Source organism: Histoplasma capsulatum, assembly GCF_000150115.1.
Source record: "Histoplasma capsulatum G186AR genomic scaffold supercont2.21, whole genome shotgun sequence".
NCBI lineage: Eukaryota > Fungi > Ascomycota > Eurotiomycetes > Onygenales > Ajellomycetaceae > Histoplasma > Histoplasma capsulatum.
Genome location: NW_025544821.1, coordinates 140,880 through 159,491, shown reverse-complemented (window position 1 = coordinate 159,491; position 18,612 = coordinate 140,880). Strand labels below are relative to the sequence as shown.

Here is an 18,612-nt window from a genome sequence, read left to right as displayed (position 1 = left end):
AACATAACCTTTATTTTGTTTTTACAAAAAATCTCTGTTTGCTCTTTGCTATTTTCCCCCCTTCCCGCCTTCAAAGAGACACCAGTGAGGATGGTGACGCTTGAGATCACCCCGATACATCAACCGCCGAGCGAGGCCCAAGAGCAGCTTCGGAAGATATGCGCCGAAGTTTTGAAAATGCCCTTGAGCGGCATTGAGATGAACAAGTCATTTTTAGCACATGGGGGTGACTCCCTCACTGCAATACAGATGCTGGGCAGATGTATGCAAGTGGGCTTGACGATCACCATGCAAGAGTTGCTTGAGTCTGCAACCCTTTTAGATCTCTGTCCTCGTCACGGCTTTGGAGAAGATGTTTTGAATGATGCTCAGAGCCAACTGACTCCAGCGTTGGGGTTGCCAGCGCGCCCAACGGAGGAAAAGAATGATAATGATGATGATGATGATGCCCACCAGGATTCCGCCAGAAAATCATTTGCTGAGACGGCCTCGTGGTCAGTTGGTGACATAGCAGACAGCTACTGTTGCACGCCGATGCAAGAAGGACTCCTGCTGAGCCAGAACGTTTCACCGCAGACATACCAATGTTCGTATGTCGTGAAGATATCTGGCGCCAGCGATGCCGTGGAAGCTTCCCGGCTCGAGCAGGCTTGGCAGCGCGTGGTGGCCCAACACGACGTCCTGAGAACTGTGATCGTCAACAACAGCTCTTCCAGCGGGCACTTTGACCAGATAGTGCTGAAGCATGCAAAGGCAGAGGTCACCCATGTGCCGTTCACCGAGGGAAACCTGCAAGCGATTGTCAACTCTCGCCAAGTGGGCTATCGCACCACTGGACAGCTGTTGCATAGTTTGACACTTCTGCAAGACCCAGCGGGTGCGGTCTACTGTCGGCTGGACATCAACCATGCACTCGTTGACGGAGGCTCGCTTTTCATATTAGTTCGAAACCTTTGCCTGGCGTATTCTCAAAATGCGCCTCTACCTCGCGGGCCGCGTTTTGGGGACTATGTATCACTCCTCAACGAACTCCCAGAGACCGCCAATTCCACTTTTTGCTCTGAATATCTCCGAGATGTTGTGCCATGTCTCCTCCCGCCCGACCTTCAAACCCAATCTCCTGCGTCTCTCAACACGCTCAGTTTACCCCTCGATATTCCCCATGACGCCGTACTTGCGTTCTGTGCAGTACACCGGGTTACTCTATCTACTATTTGTCAGGCTGCCTGGGCCTTAGTCCTTCGAACGTTTTCCGGCAACAGCCGGATCTGTTTCTCTTACATCTCTTCTGGGAGAGATATCCATCTCCCGGGAATCGATACGGCTGTCGGGATCTTCATTACTAACCTCCTATGTTACGTAGATTTGACGCCGACAAATAGTTTATTGCAAATTTTGCAAGCCCTTCAGAAAAACTCATTCCTTTGCATTCAGAACCAACATGAACTCATGGCTTCCCTGCGGAAACTCAGTCGTAGTTTAGGTCAGCCTCTAAGTAACACCCTGATGTCCTTTCAGGGAAGAGACGATCTAAGTGGAACGGAGGACATGGGGCTAAAAGTAGAGCGATGCAGCGTGTCAAACCCCACAGAGGTACTTCATCTTGCTTGAGATAGAACTTGTGACACGGGAAAGCCTGCTAACTCGTCATCAAGTACGACGTGTGTATCAGAATAGAGACTGGAGATGATCGTGTGGAGATTCACATGGATTATTGGAATGATAAGGTATCTCCACCGTACATCGAAAGCTTGGGTTCCGCTTTCCGTCACGCTATTGCCAACATAATCGGACAGCCTGACATGCTCGTTGGATCCACTTCACTCATAGCTCCTGAAGCGTACGAGAGAATTCGGCAATGGAATTCGTACGCTCCCGAGATTGTCAACGCGTGCATTCATGATATCGTGTATGAACAAGTGCTCGCCAACCCCAACTCACCCGCAGTCAGCTCTTTCGACGGCGACCTTACATACCGGGAATTGGACGACCAAGCATCAAGTATGGCCCGAAAGCTGATGGAGTTAGGTGTCCAGGCCGAAGTTATGGTTCCGATATGCTGCAATAAGTCAAAGCGGGCTGTTGTGACGATGCTAGCAGTCCTGAAAGCAGGCGGGGCTTGTGTTCCTGTAAGCCCAGAATATCCAGCGGCACAATTGCAAACTGTTTTAGAAAGTGTGCGAGCTTCAATCGTCTTGGTCGGGGCGGAGTGCCTTGATCTTTTCGAGTCATTCAGTGTGCAGGTACTATCTATCGATGAGCTTCTAGCCAGCTCGACATTGAAAGAGACATTATATACGAATTCTACATCTGTGAAGCCAAATAATGCTGCTTTCGTAATCTACACGTCAGGAAGCACGGGCATTCCAAAAGGTATAGTTCTTGAACATGCAGCTATTTGTACGAGCTCTAAAGCTCATGCGACGGCCTTTGGAATCAATGCCACGTCCAGAGTTGGCCAATTTGCTGCTTACACTTTTGACGTGAGCATACAAGATATATTCACCACTCTCCAGCGTGGAGGGTGTGTGTGCATTTTTTCTGATTTCGAGCGCCTCAACGATTTGGGCGGGGCCATCGGTCGTCGTCGAGTCAATTGGATAGATCTTACTCCAACTGTTGCCAGGATTCTTTCGCCTTCTGACGCACCTAGTGTTAAAACCTTGATTCTCGCTGGCGAGGCAGTTACTCCAGATATCATTAATATCTGGGCGGATGCGGGCATTACAATCTTTAACTCTTACGGGCCGGCTGAATGCTCAGTAAATGCAACGTGTAGTGCACCACTAACGACAGAGGCACAGCATTCAAACATCGGACCGGCTCTCCCGTGCTGTCGCTTTTGGATAGTCCACCCCAATAACCATAACGTGTTGCAACCGATTGGAGCAGTTGGCGAAGTATTAATCGAAGGCCCTATCTTAGCGCGCGGGTATCTCCATGACGAAGCAAGGACTTCCCAATCTTTCGTCTGGGATCCAACATGGACAGATAGCGCTGTTCACCGAAGAATGTACAAGACGGGAGATCTGGTACGCCAGGACTGGGACGGAACTTTTGTCTATGTGGGTCGAAAAGATATGCAAGTTAAGATCAGAGGTCAGAGGGTTGAGCTCGAGGAAATTGAACATCACATTTGCTCTCAAGACATCGTAAAACTGGCCGGCGTCGTCATGCCATTAAGAGGACCTTGCAAGGATCGTCTAGTGTCCTTCGTTCTACTTCACGAGTTTGCCCATGATATGGATGATGAGCACGAACTCAGGACGGTAGCTGGTGATGCGAATCGACTGGCCAACTATCGGATATCCTCTATAAAACAGAAACTCTTGGAGGAGATTGTTGAATACAAGATACCCACGGTTTGGATTGCCGTCCATTTTTTGCCTTTGACAGGTTCCAGGAAGCTGGACAAAGGAAAACTCCTATCTTGGGCTGAGGGTATGGATGTGAAACATCACCTTTCAATTTTGGATGGCGAGGTGCCAGACCCTAGCTTTTCATCTGGGAAGCATGCCCTGATGACGAACGACCACGAAACTCCACTGTCCCGCCCAGGAGAAATTATTCGCGACGCAATCTGTTATGTTCTCGGGATCCCAGAATCACTGGCTCTTCAACATAAGTCATTTGTGAGCCTTGGGGGAGACTCAATTTCGGCAATGCAGGTTGTATCACATTGCCGGCGAAAAGGTATCATGATAACTGTCCGTGATATTCTTAAAAGCCACACCATCGGCCAGGTTTATTCGAAAGCAAAGAATTTATCTTCAGCCCATGTAGTAGATTATGAAGAATCTGGGGAAGTATTTCCGCTCTCACCTATTCAGCAAATGTATTTCGATGTCATTGCCGCCCCGGAAGTTTTGCCTCGGGAGATGCGCCACTATAACCAAAGTTTCGTCATGCAGCTTAGCCATCGAGTACACGAGAATGCCCTTGAAGAAGCTCTGGATGGTGTTGTAAACAGGCACTCAATGTTGCGAGCCCGCTTTCGCCATATAGAAGGTCGAGGATGGTGTCAGTTCGTCGTCAAAGAGAGCACAAGACCGTACACTTTTCGCAAGCGTATTGTTGCAACAAGAGATGACGTTCAAAGTGTCATTGCTGAGACTCAAAGCCACATTGACATCGAAAAAGGACCTGTCTTTGCCGTTGTATTGATAGAGTCTTCTGGTCAGGAGCAAAGGCTTTTCCTTTGTGCGCATCACTTGGTTGTTGACCTCATGTCTTGGAGGATCATCATTTCCGATCTCGAAGAATTGTTGACAGGAGGGCAGATTCCAGCTCTCCCTCCAACATCCTTTCGTGCATGGTGTAATATTCAAATGGAATCTTCGCGACAGCTTTCTACGCCCGAATCAGTATTACCAATTGAAACTAGTGCATCACTAGTCTCATACTGGGATCTGCCTGAAGACAACATCTACAGTGATGAGGTCGTGGAAGAGTTTACCGTTAATGGAGAAGCTAGTCGTCTACTGCTTGACAAGTGCAACAAACCTCTGCGAACAGAATCGATAGAGGTATTTATCTCTGCTCTCTTGTATTCATTTCACCATATATTTCCAGACCGCTCCGACCCGACAATATTCACCGAAGGGCATGGTCGCGAATCACCGAACCCTGAAGTGGACCTATCAGGCACCGTTGGCTGGTTCACGACATTGACTCCGATTTACGCTTACGCTGAAGACAGCGATAGTTTGATAGATGTCATACGGAAAATAAAAGATGTACGTAGGCGAATCCCCGGGAATGGCCAGCCATATTTCGCCTCACGATTCTTCAATGATTCGGCTAGGGCAGAATTCCGAAAGCATGAGAAGATGGAGATCGTTGTGAACTTTATCGGAAGCACCAGTCACATAAGACAGCCTGGATCGTCATTTCGCATGGAAGATTTAGAAGGGGACTCCCTAGCGAGATTCGGTCGGGGTGTCAATCGTCTGGCGATCTTCGAAATAACCATTGAAGCGAAAGAGGATGGACTACACGTAGTATTCTCTTTCAATAAAGAGATCCGTCACAAAACCAAAGTCTATCAATGGATCCGAGGTTTTGAGCAGTCACTAATTCAGCTTTCTACTGTCCTCCGGGATACACAACCACAATTAACGTTGAGTGACGTTCATATTCCGTCGTTGTCATATCGTCAGCTAGATGAGTTGGTGAGAGCCCAGCTGAGGTTAATCACGCCCAACTTGGACAATATCCAGGATGTATACCCCTGTTCCCCAATGCAGCAGGGTATTTTAGTGAGTCAAGTTCGAGATCCGTCAAAGTACATTATAAGACATTCCTGCGAATTGCTGCCACCAAAAACTGGAGCCCCTGTCGTGGACGGGGAGCGCTTCATTCGTGCGTGGGAACATGTGTGCGCTAGACACGATACGCTGAGAACTGTCTTCTTTGAATCTATTGTTCATCGAGGGAACTTCGAACAGGTTGTGATGGGACAAGTCACTCCCGATATTCTATTCACTGAATGCGAAGACGAGGATTCGGCCCTTCAGCAGCTAGAATCCCAACGAGGATGTACTAACTTCGGCAAATTTCGACCTGCTCATCGACTCTCATTGACTAAATTTTCCAGCTCGCGAATTATATATCAGTTAGAAATCAGCCATGCGTTGGTCGACGCGACATCGATTTTCGTCCTGCTTCGAGATTTAGCACTGGCGTATGATGGATCTTTGTCATTAGTCCCTGGTCCTTCGTACCGCTCCTATGTTGAACATATCGCCCAGCAAAATCGGATCCTGAACATTGAGTATTGGAAAGGCTACCTTGATGGAGCCGAGATAACACACTTTTCTCAGCTTGAAGGAGATAAAATGTCCACGTCAACAGGGATTGTCTCTTTTGAAATTCCTGATCTCGTGTCTCTTCTCCAATTCTGTTCCACATATCAATTAACCCAGGCGAGCGTGTTCCAGACTGCTTGGGCGCTGATATTACACAAGTACACCAACTTGGATCACGTATGTTTCGGCTACCTTTCTGGAGGAAGAGACGCACCTATTGATGGCATCGAAGATGCCGTGGGGACCTTTGTCAATATGATGGTCTGCCATCAATCGCTAGCAAGCTCAACAGTCATCGTTGATGCTGTGTCGAAAGTGCAGGACGACTTCCTAAATGGCCTTGGGCACCAGCATTGTGCATTAGCTGACATGATAGCGGGAGCGGACCTTCCGAGTGATCTTTTTAATACTGTCATGTCCTACCGACACGGCTTTTCAGAATCTGACCTGAATCCGAGAATGCTTAGATTTGACGGTATGAGAGGGGACGATCCCACAGAGGTATGAAGAAATTTGGTCTAATTTCTCTGAATTTTTCGCTAATACATTGATAGTACGACATTCTCCTCAACATTGAATGCGGACAGAACAAGATAGTCGTATCCATGCGCTATTCTTTATCCATAATGTCATCTGAAGTAGCGGCAAGTGTTGGGAACGCTTTTTTGCAGGTAATTGAGTCCATTGTGAGTGATAGACTTAACACCATATCCGACATCTCACTCCTCCATGACCGAGATCGGCGTATATTCGATGAAGCAAACGGGACACTTCCTGAAACCGTGTCTGCAACTGTTCACGACTCTGTTTTACAACAAACTAAGCGCCGACCCAATTCAGACGCAGTAACATCTTGGGACGGTAATTTGACATACACGCAACTTGATAAACTTTCTTCAAGCCTTGCAGAGCATTTGATATCTCTCAATGTGGGGTCGCAGGTCCGAATAGTCCCTATATGTTCCGAAAAGTCTTTGTGGGCTGTTGTCTCAATGCTTGCCGTTTTGAAGACAGGTGCTGTATTCGTCTGTCTACCCATCAATCATCCTATCCAACGCCTCGAAACCATATTAAGGGAGATCGAGGCTCCCATAATATTAACGAGCCCCTCACAAGGAGGTCGTTTCTTGAATTCTGCGCTGTCTATCATAAGCTTGAGTTCGGGATTTTTACAAACTCTTCCCACCCCTTCGCGACAGCTCCCCAAGGTCGATCCGGAAGATACAGCTTTCCTGATGTTTACATCAGGAAGCACTGGCCGGCCAAAAGGTATATTGATTTCCCATCAATCGCTTTGTTCAAGCGCCGCAGCTCATGGCCAGCGCTGGGACATTGATTCTCAAAGCAGGGTATTCCAGTACGCAGCCTTTACTCACGACGTGAGTATAACGGACGTATTTACAACATTGATTCGTGGAGGTTGTGTTTGCATTCCATCTGAAGACCAGAGAATGGATGATATCGCAGGTGCTATGCGGAATATGCGGGTCAATTGGTGTTTCCTCACCCCTAGCGTTGCAGATTTGTTACAACCAGAAGAAGTTCCAAGTCTTCGAACGCTTGTCCTCGGCGGAGAGGCAGCTACAATTGAGAACATCAATTGTTGGGCACACGCAGTGAAATTGATTATTTGCTATGGACCAGCTGAATGTTCCGTGTACGCCACTGGAACCGACTCCGTGTTGAAAACCTCCGACCCAACGAATATCGGCAGACCAATCGGCTGCAGAGTTTGGATAGTTGATCAGTCTGACCATCGTTCCCTATTACCTCTCGGTGCTGTTGGCGAAATTCTCATTGAAGGGCCAGGCGTAGGTAGTGGTTACTTTAATGACCCCGAAAGGACTCTTAAGTCATTCGTACAAGATCTCCCATGGACAAAGAGCAAATGTTATAGAACTGGTGACCTTGGCCGGTACAACCTTAATGGGACTATCTCCTTCGTGGGCCGGAAGGACAAGCAAGTCAAAATACATGGTCAGCGCGTCCAACTAACTGAGATCGAAGGGCACCTGTTGAATTTGATGCCAGACATACGACGTATCATGGTGGTCCTAATACCATTGAACAATAGACAAATCCTTAGCACATTTTTTATACCTGATAACGAAAATCCAACGAGGAGTGATGGTATTCTTATACCAATGAGTGATGGACTCATGCAGAAGCTAATAGAAGCTCGAACATTTTTAAAAGACTATCTTCCGATCTATATGGTTCCAACCATGTATATACCTCTTGTCCATTTCCCTCTAACGTCAAATGGAAAGCTGGATCATAGATGTCTCTGCGATATTGTTTTGAGAATATCTGAAACCCAACTAATGAGGTACATGCTCATTAGCTCGTCGCATGAGCAGCAACAGATGACAGTGGTTCAAAAGAGATTGCGTATCATGTGGGCTAGTTATCTCGACCTCGCCGAACATTCAATAGGTATAAACGATAACTTTTTTAACCTTGGTGGTGATTCTGTCTCCGCAATCCGCCTCGCCAGCGCGGCTCGTTCCAACGGGATTTCTCTTACAGTCTCTGACATATTTCGATGTCCCACTCTACTCAGTATGGCTGCAGCTTCCAAGGAGACGAACCGTAAGGAGGATGAAGCAGTGATACCGTTTTCATTATCTAACATCGAACAAAATGATTTATCGCAGAAACTACATGAGATCGCATTTGTTTGCGGGGTTCAGCCGAATCAAATCGAAGATATCTACCCCTGTTCTCCCCTTCAAGAGGGCCTCCTGGCCTTGAGCATGCAAACCCAATCAGCCTATACCCTGAGGAGGGTTTTTCGTCTTGGGTCGAGAATTGACCTTGAAGAGTTCAAAAATGCATGGCAAACTCTTATCAATGCTTTACCTATTCTCAGAACCCGAGTTGTTAAGATTGAGTCAGGCTTTTCGCAAGTCGTGGTCAAGGAGAACGACATTACATGGCGCGAAGAGAGTTCTCTGGACAAATTCGTTGAATGCGATTCAAATATGAGTATTTCACACGGCGCTCCGCTCCACCGGCTTGGTATGGTTATCGATGATGCTGGCGACAGGTACTTCATATGGACTGTTCATCACGCGATCTTCGATGCATGGAGCATAGTCAGAATTTTCGAGTATCTCGCCAAATTATATACTCGCAAAATAACAGTTGGCTCGCTGATTGCACACCTGCCTCCATATTCCTTATTCATCCGTCATCTGTGTGAAAGGAGTGAATCTATGGCGAGATCATATTGGCTCTCCGAACTCGCTCATGGATCACCGGCTACCTATCCTCAACAGACATCTTTTCATGGTTCTCTACCGCACTCGAGTTTCACTGTCAGCAAAGATATAGAGTTATCCCGGAAATCTGAGTCAGATAACGTCACTATCTCAAATATCCTCCGGGCCGCTTGGTCTATATTAATTTCAAAATACGCTGACTCGAATGATATCGTGATCGGAGTCACCCTTTCTGGTCGAAATGCCCCAGTTCCAAAAATTGCAGAAATAATTGGTCCTACTATAACTACAGTCCCGGTTCGCGTTTGCATTGACTGGACTGACAACGTACCTAGCTTCCTATTAAAGATTCAAGAGCAAGCAACTACCATGATTCCATTCGAACATTTTGGCCTTCAGAACATTCGTCGCATATCTCCGGAGTTGCATTATCTCCTTAACCTTCAGAATCTCCTTATCGTTCACTCTTTAGATGAAAGGGATGTACAATTAATACCTGACATGGACGTATTACCAACTCCCGATGATGGATTCGATACATATCCACTTGTCATAGAATGTCGAACCGCAAAGGTGCAAAATCACATCAGCATCGATGTTCGATCTAACCCGGGAGTTATCTCACCCATGCAGACGCGGAGGATGTTAGATCAATTCGCCAACGTTGTACACCAATTATGCCAGGGCACTACCCAGACAACACTAGCCGACATCATAACGATTAGCCCGGAAGATGCCCAGCAACTCATTCAATGGAATGGACAAGACCTCGAGCCGGTCCACGAATGTGTACATGAAACTGTTACCAGAGCAGCTCGTACTCATCCTGGTTCTCTTGCTATATGTTCATGGGATGGCGATATGACGTACGAAATGTTAGATCGCTTTTCGAATCAACTCGCACGACACATTATCAAACAAGGCATCCGTCGAGGAAATCTGGTCCCTCACTGTCTCAATAAATCGAAATGGGCCATTGTCGTCACCCTAGCAATTCTCAAAGCTGGAGGGGCAAGTGTCGCTGTCGGGCCGAGATCACCTCTCCAAAGGTTGGCTGGCAATATTCAGACGCTGGATGCGCCTCTCATGCTGGTAGATGAAGAAAACAGATGTCAAGCGGAAAGTCTTAGCATTCCACTCATCACCATAAGCGAGTGCTTTATGATGAGCCTTGACGATTCAGATCAGACGATTGACTCCGGTGTGCGGAGCAATGAACCTGCGTTTGTTGTTTTTACGTCAGGAAGTACTGGCCAGCCGAAAGCCATTGTACTGCAACATGACTCGATATGCTATAGCGCTAGAGCACATGGATCATCACTTGGGATAGGGCGCGGGAGCCGGGTGCTGCAGTATGCAGCGTACACGTTTGATGTGAGCATCCAGGACAATTTCACAACCCTCATGCGTGGCGGCTGCGTCTGTATCCTATCCGAAGAGGCCCGTGTGAACATCGTAGACCTTATATCATCGATCAACATCCTTCAGGCCAATTGGGCATGTCTTACATCAACCGTCGCCAGTCTTCTGAAACCATCCGATGTACCATGTCTCTCAACCCTAGTTCTTGGCGGTGAGCCTGCTAGTCAGGATGTTGTTGCAGTATGGGCGGGTCATGTCACTCTACACAATGTTTATGGCCCTGCAGAAGCTTCGATATGGTCTGCATGCAATGAAAATCTCGGAGAGCATAGCTTAGCTCTGAATATTGGCAAAGGCCTTGCCAGCCGACTCTGGGTCGCGAACCCGGCTAACCACCACAATCTAGTGCCTATCGGGTGTGTGGGCGAACTGTTAATCGAGGGACCTCTCCTAGCTCGCGGATATCTTCACGACCCAGAACTGACATCTACTAAATTTATATACGACCCGTCTTGGGTCCTTCAGCTCGGTCTTGAGCAGCCTAAGCGCCTCTATAAAACAGGCGATCTGGTGCGATATCTAGATGATGGGTCTTTGATATTTGTGAGCAGAAAAGACAGTCAAGTTAAAATAAATGGTCAAAGAGTGGATCTTGGGGAAATCGCTCATCATTTGAAGTCAAGCATTCCATCGGAATTCGTATCCCAAATTGTCGCGGAATTCGTCAGAAAGCAATATCAGAACGACAGACATACACTAGTTGCGTTCCTCGAACAATCAGATGATATTGATGAGTCTGAGTTTTGTGGTACATTTTCGCCTACATTGAAACGACAGATTCAACATGCACGGCATGTTCTAGAAGACAACTTACCGAGTTACATGATTCCATCAATGTTTATACCGTTAGCACGGCTACCAAGAAACGCATCCGGCAAACTTGATCGAAAGAAACTCCAACAATATTTTATGAACCTCTCTTCGACTCAACTTAATGAGTTCATGCTATTAAGCGAAGTTAAAACAGAACCGAAATCTGCAATGGAGATTCAACTTCGAGATATTTGGACGCAAGAGCTGAAAGTTTCCGGACCCATTGGACTGGAGGACAGCTTCTTCGAACTCGGGGGAGATTCAATTAGTGCAATGAGGCTTGTAGCTGCAGCTCGCGATATTGGAATCTTCATTTCAGTGGCAGATGTCTTTCAATTCCCCAGATTGGGCAACCTCGCGTCGGCAGTAATGCAGTCAAACCTAGCAGCTGACTGTGATTACAGACCATATGATCTCTGGCATCCAGAAAGCCCAGAGGCAATTGAGGAAATTGCAAGCCTGTGTCAAATCTCGAAAGATGAGATAGAAGATATCCTTCCAACTACACCTCTTCAAGAGGGGCTGACGGCCATTTCGACCAGGAAAAAGGGAACGTACGTTTCACAAAGCATTCACAAGCTTGGTAAAAATACCTCAGTTGAGTTACTTATATCGGCCTGGAATAAAGCTGTTGAGGATCTTCCAATCTTGCGAACAAGACTTGTCATTATTGCATCGGGAACCTTCCAGGTCGTCGTAAGGCATGAACCCGTTTGGAATAAAGGGCCTTCTCTAAAACACTATCTTGCCAATGACATGAAAGAACCAATTTTGAACGGTTCTCCACTTTTACGGCTAGGGCTAATTGACGACCATGGACGTGACGGCATAATAAATAAACTTTTCGTCATTACAGTTCACCACGGAATATACGATGCCTGGAGTGCTGCCAAAATTTCTGATTATGTATCCGCCGTTTACTCGGGGATACCTGTACCAGTAACCAAACCCTTTGGGCAGTTTATGCAATACCTAAATAAAATTGACCTTGCAGCAAATGAGGCCTACTGGCGGAAGCAGTTGAAGTCACCGCCAAATGTAGGATTTCTATCTTCCACGCTTGCAGATACCAAGCATCACTGTACGAAAACAGCTTCAAGGCAAATTAACATTCCTCGCAAACCGCAATCCGTTACAATGGCCACAATACTCCGCGCAACATGGATATTAATTCTGTCACAATATTCCAAGTCAGGCGATGTTATCTTTGCTATGACACTTTCAGGCAGAGAGGCTCCAATAATCGGTGCCTCAGAAATAATTGGTCCACTCTTCACAACGGTTCCAGTGAGAGCAAAAGTGGAATTGACAACACCAATTTATGAATTTCTCTGTGGTGTTCAAGCCCAAGCCACTGAGATGCTCCCCTTTGAGCATTTTGGGTTGCACAACATCCGCCGGCTAGAACCAGAAATCCAGGCCGCTTTGGATGGGATACAACACTTATTCGTTGTTCAATCATCAACGCCTTCCCAAGCTGTAGTGCCGTCAATTTATTCCTTTGAGCCAACACAAGCCTTAGACATTGGGTTTACAAATTATGCACTGGTTATTGAATGTTTAATGCTTGAAGGTATCACCGAAGTGCGTGCCATCTATTACGATGATTTGATATCTACTACTGAGATTCAATCGATTCTCGATCAATTTTCATTTATCAGCAACACATTGCTAGAGGCATCTGGAGAGCAAAACACGTTATTGTCAAGTCTTAATCTCCCGTTCAAAAAACAGTCAGGGCCCAAAAAGGTGCACAACCTCCTCCATGCTGACAGAGAGTCTGGATTGGACATTCACAAAAAGCAACTGACGTCAGAGATGGAGTTGAAACTGCAAAAATTGTGGGCTGAGGAATTTGAGCTTAATTCCACCTCTATCGGTGTCTCTAGCAACTTCTTTCACCTTGGCGGAGACTCTGTTAGTGCAATGCGGTTGGCAGCTGCGTCGCGCCGCTATGGGATACAACTCAAGGTCTCTGACATCTTCCAATACCCGACTTTATCGGAAATGGCCCAGGCAGCTACAACTGCGCGAAGCTTACAAAAGCCAAGTGGGTACGATGAACAGGACGCCGTGGAACCCTTCAGCCTCTGGTTGGTTGCCGCTGGGGAAAGGAAAGATGCAATTAGCGACATAGCTGAACAATGCCAAATTGAGCCAAATGATATTGAGGATGTGTACCCTTGCACCCCTCTCCAAGAGGCACTAATAGTACCTCAGCAGGCGCCGGTATATGTGCTTCAGAAAATCTTCAAACTTCCAGAGGATCTTTCTCTGGAACATTTTAAATTTGCTTGGCAGAAGACCGTCAAGTCTAATCCCATCCTGAGGACAAGGATAATTCCATCCAGCCCTTGCTCCCTGCAAGTTATCATCAAAGAGGATATACAATGGGAGTTGCGATCCTCTTTGAAGGATTACCTCAAGATGGATATTAACACATCATTTACTTACGGTGCACGTCTTGCTCGATATGTCCTTGTCCATGATAAGTCAGGATTATATTTTGTGTGGACCCTCCACCATTCGATATATGACGGCATGAGCATAGCTCTATTGTTCAAACAAGTGTCTCGTATATATTCCCATGGACGTTCGGATTTGACTGTACCATTCAATAGATTCGTGAAATACCTCGCCAGTCGCCCTACCGACTCAGCGAAGCCCTATTGGCGTGGACAGCTTTCCGGCCAGCCCAATGGAGCATTCCCTCAACCGTTGCCTCAGAAAGTAAATACGAATTATACCATACATGTTCAACAACACCTAGAACTGCATAACGCTTTGCCAATGGTTCCAGTGGCGGCGGTATTAAGAGCCGCCTGGGCCTTGATTGTTAGCAAATACTCAAATCACGATGACATTATCTTCGGAGCTGCATTGTCAGGCCGAGATATCCCCGAAGAAGATATAATGAAAATCGTCGGGCCTACTGTCACCACTGTTCCAATCAGGGTCCGAATTGATTACCGTAATGCGACCGTGGCGTCATTCCTTGAATCTATTCATCAACAAGCATTGCAAATGGCACCATACGCACAAACCGGTGTCCACAATATCCGTCAAATATGCCAGGATATGCGACCAGCAGTAGACTTTAACAGCTTTCTGGCCATCCACCCGTCGTCGGATGACATGGAGGAATTCCTGGGACTCGAAGAGATTGTTTCTCCCTATCGCAAATTTGGAAATTTCCCTTTGATCAATCAGTGTCACCTGAAAAATTCTAATGTTCAGATCGAGCTTTTCTTTGATTCAGCGGCCCTTTCCGAGATCCAAGGGAAGGCCCTATTAAATCAGTTCTGTCATCTTATTAAACAATTGGCAACTCTCCCAGGGAACACACCGCTCTTGGACATAGAATTGATTACACCTGAGGATACTCAACAAATCAATATATGGAATCAACGGAGCTGCCAGGAGGTGAAAGCGTGTCTTCATGATGCATTCCAACGACAGACGTTGAATTTCCCGAAGAATCCAGCAGTATCGTCCTTGGAAGGTGAAAACCTAACATATGTAGAACTAGAACGATTGTCATCCACTCTAGCAAAATCACTCAATGATAGCGGAGTTGGCTCCGAGACAATGGTCCCACTGATGTTCCGCAAATCACCCTGGGCTATCGTTGCAATATTAGCTGTTCTGAAGGCAGGAGGAGCATGCGTGCCATTAGACCCGCAGCACCCTCCTAATCGTCTCCACATGATTATCAAAGACATTAAGGCAAGCCTGATCCTTGTTGATACTGATTGCTTTGAGCCAGCCAAATCGCTACTCCCCAGCCAAAGGATTATTACAATTGACGGAGCCGCTTTCAGGGCCCTACCAAGTATTTCACACTATGCATGCTCAACAGTCACCCCATCCAATTCCGCGTTTGTCATCTATACATCCGGTACAACAGGTGTTCCAAAAGGTGTGGTTTTAGAGCACCGGGCAATTTGTACAAACCTCGACATGGTTGGTGAAGTTTACGGAGTTGGACCAAGTACTAGGATTGGTCAATTTGCTTCCTATGCGTTTGACATTAGCATACAAGACATTTTCCTAGCCTTACATCGAGGAGCCTGCATCTGTGTTATTGATGAGAGACATCGCATGGACGACCTTGCGTTCGCTCTTCGGTCACTCAGAGTTAACTGGATGAATTTGACATCGACTGTCGCACGGTTACTGCAACCCGAAGACGTTCCAAACCTCTCCACATTAGTACTTGCTGGAGAATTAATGAGAGAAGATGTTATCGAGAAATGGAAACACGTCGTTTTAATCAATTCATACGGGTCTGCGGAAACCTCCATCAGCACTTCATTCAATCGTGGAATACATCATGTCACTCAAGCACGCGATATCGGATTACCACTTAGGTCCCTTTCATGGATTGTGGACGAAGATAACCACGACAAGCTGAACCCAATTGGAGTACCTGGTGAACTTCTCGTAGAAGGCCCTCTTCTAGCTCGTGGGTACCTTAATGATGAAATAAAGACTAGAGAGTCATTTATTGTCAACCCTGCCTGGGCCGCTGGACAACGCTTAAATGGAGGATGCGAACGTCGCTTCTATAAGACTGGGGACCTTGTCCGGTACAGTGGCGATGGCTCTGGCTCACTTGTATTCATTCGTCGTGTCGACAACCAGCTAAAAGTTCGTAGACAACTGGTCGAAACTGCTGAAATTGAGCATTACATTGCAATGGACTCTCCAGCATCATCTGGTGTTGCGGTGACTCTTGTTCCTACTCACGAGGGAGATACAGATACCGTGCGAGAAACTCTTGCCGCATTCATACGGTATGAGGGTCAAATAGATACGGAAAACACCTCTGATGTTCTCATGCCGAGTTCCGATGCCCTACGAGATACCCACAGTGCTCTAAGAGAGAAGCTCGCACAGATATTACCATCGTACATGGTTCCGTCTTACTATTTTCCTGTTCACCGGCTTCCATTCACCGTTTCTGGAAAGCTAGATCGTCAGGTACTCGTTGCAACAATATCATGTCTAGGACAAGATGAGCTGCTGCTCTATGTACATGGCGACGAGTCTATCAAAAGGGTCCAAAACTCCACGCAAGAAACCCTTCGGCATCTGTGGGCTGAAGAACTGGGTGTTTCAGTGAAGCGAATCGGATTTGAGGATAATTTCTTTGCCCTAGGAGGTGATTCTGTGAGTGCAATGAGACTGGCATCGCGATGCCGCTCGAATGGAATTTCACTCGCTGCTCGAGATATAATATCGCACCCCTCACTGCGTGACATGTCTTCGATCATTGATCCCAGTCACTGCAAAGCCCCCAAGGCTGGGAACACGCCTCCTTTCTCCCTTCTTCAAGCACCAGATCTAAATGCCTTTGTCCACGGTGCTATACTTCCACAGACTCGTCTTCCAAGTAACGAAATCACCGATATCTTGCCAGTTACCGAATTTCAAGCGATGTGCCTTTCTGGCGCTTTATCACCGTTCCGCTGGACGTTAAACTATTTTCACCTCGACTGCCGAGGAACAATAGACACTACTAGACTACAAGAGAGCTGGGCGAAACTTGTAAATACGTATGAACTCCTTCGCTCCATCTTCACTCTCCATGAGGGAACGTATTACCAAGTGATCCCCAAATTTTGGCAGCCTCAAGTAGACATCTATGAGGCCGAGGGGGAAATTATATCTCTGAGTGATAATTTGGAGAAACAAGATTTACGCGACCCTCCATCTCTAGGAAGGCCATGGGCGAAGCTAGTAGTCATCAAAGGGTCGAAATTTCCCCAGCAGACAAGAATTATACTACGCATGTCTCACGCTCAGTATGACGGTATATGCCTGAGTCGACTTTGGGACGATCTGGCGTCAGCATACAAAGGAGAAAACCTTCTTCTGCCGCGTCTAGGCTTTGCAGACTATATGGCCATCGTTAACCGCCAAACCCATGATAAGCGGACTCTGTATCATTGGAATACGGTCCTGGAAGGCTCAAAAATGACAAAAATCATTGCGGGATCTGATGTTGCACCTCCTCTACATCTTTCATCGGAAATGGCTTTCTTGTCGACCCGCCAGATTCAAATACCTCATAATTATACCAGCCGCCTCTTCTCCGACGCCACCATTATCAAAGCAGCATGGTCTCTTGTTCTTGCCCGTCTCCGAAACTCGAGTTATTTACCCTCCGCGTCCGTGGCTGGCGCTGATATCATCTTCGGAGGTTTTGTTTCTAGTCGCAACACATCTGTGGGGATTAGCCAGGTCTTTGGGCCATGTCTCAACATCCTACCCATCAGGGTACCATTCAATCGACAAATGCAAAATGGAGTCCAATGGACATACTTAGATCTCTTGACATACATTCGTGATCAACAAATCGCTGGTATTCCGTTCGAAAATGCCGAGTTTGGCAAGATAGTGTCTTCAGAAAAAGTATTTAGTTCCTACGTCCAGCATCAAAACATAGATTCTCGCAGCACCGTTCCCCTTGGGGATGCCATATTTGAGATTACTTCCTATGGCGCGGAACGAGATTTTGCAGACGTGGTTGTATTCTCTCAACCTATCCGCTGTAGGCAGACAAACCATGAAATCAGTGAGAGGCGGAGCGAAGTCGATGCCATCGCCCCTAGCACCATAGACATTACGATTAAATATGCCCGGGAGAGAGTCCCAGTGGCCCTAGCAGACGAATTGTTAGACGCAGTCTGTTGTGAGATTTATGCGATTACCAGCGCACCGGAAAAACATCTCAATTGATACGAGAAATAATATGAACGTTGTATCAAACGTTGCCCGTTGTCCAGCATACAGTGTCAAATGTACTTTTAATAACTCCATGTAACAGTACTCTTTTCCTTATCTTGCTATGTCTTTGTACGGAGGTCGGTTTCAAAAGTTTTAACTTATCATTAGAAGGTGATACTATAGTTTTGATCTTGTATCTTTAATGATATATCTCAGCTACTTGAACTTCATTTAAGTCTTGTTTAAGACATGCTGAAAATATATTCCTAGTTTGTCATAGATGATCTGAACATTTATACCTAACGATATTGTCTAATTTTATAACTTATTAGATATTTGTAGTATCTTTAAGATATAGATCAATGTTCTATCTGATTAGAGTAGCATCACAGATTTGAACAGTCACTCTCAAATCGATGAAGAAGAAGAAGAGAGCATTCTTAAAGTAGAGTCTATTTTCTTTATTCAGTACATTCTCTTTACCTAAAGCATCAGATTAGAAAATATCAATATCAGTGATCTTTTAATATACTACAATGATTTGTATTATAATCACGGATGAAGACTCTCAATTGACAAAGTTTTCATCAGTTCATTACTGATCAAATTAACTC

General features: G+C 46.3%; 1 protein-coding gene across 1 annotated transcript; it reads left to right on the top strand.

Annotated features, from left to right (window-relative positions):
• Positions 1-90: 90 nt before the first annotated feature.
• Positions 91-18,010, top strand: HCBG_09105 (peptide synthetase; the record flags this gene model as incomplete). Its single annotated transcript, XM_045436154.1, has 4 exons — positions 91-1,593; positions 1,656-6,308; positions 6,362-13,758; positions 13,888-18,010. 4 exons carry the CDS (start codon positions 91-93, stop codon positions 18,008-18,010), a joined length of 17,676 nt encoding a protein of 5,891 aa, XP_045283142.1.
• Positions 18,011-18,612: the final 602 nt, after the last annotated feature.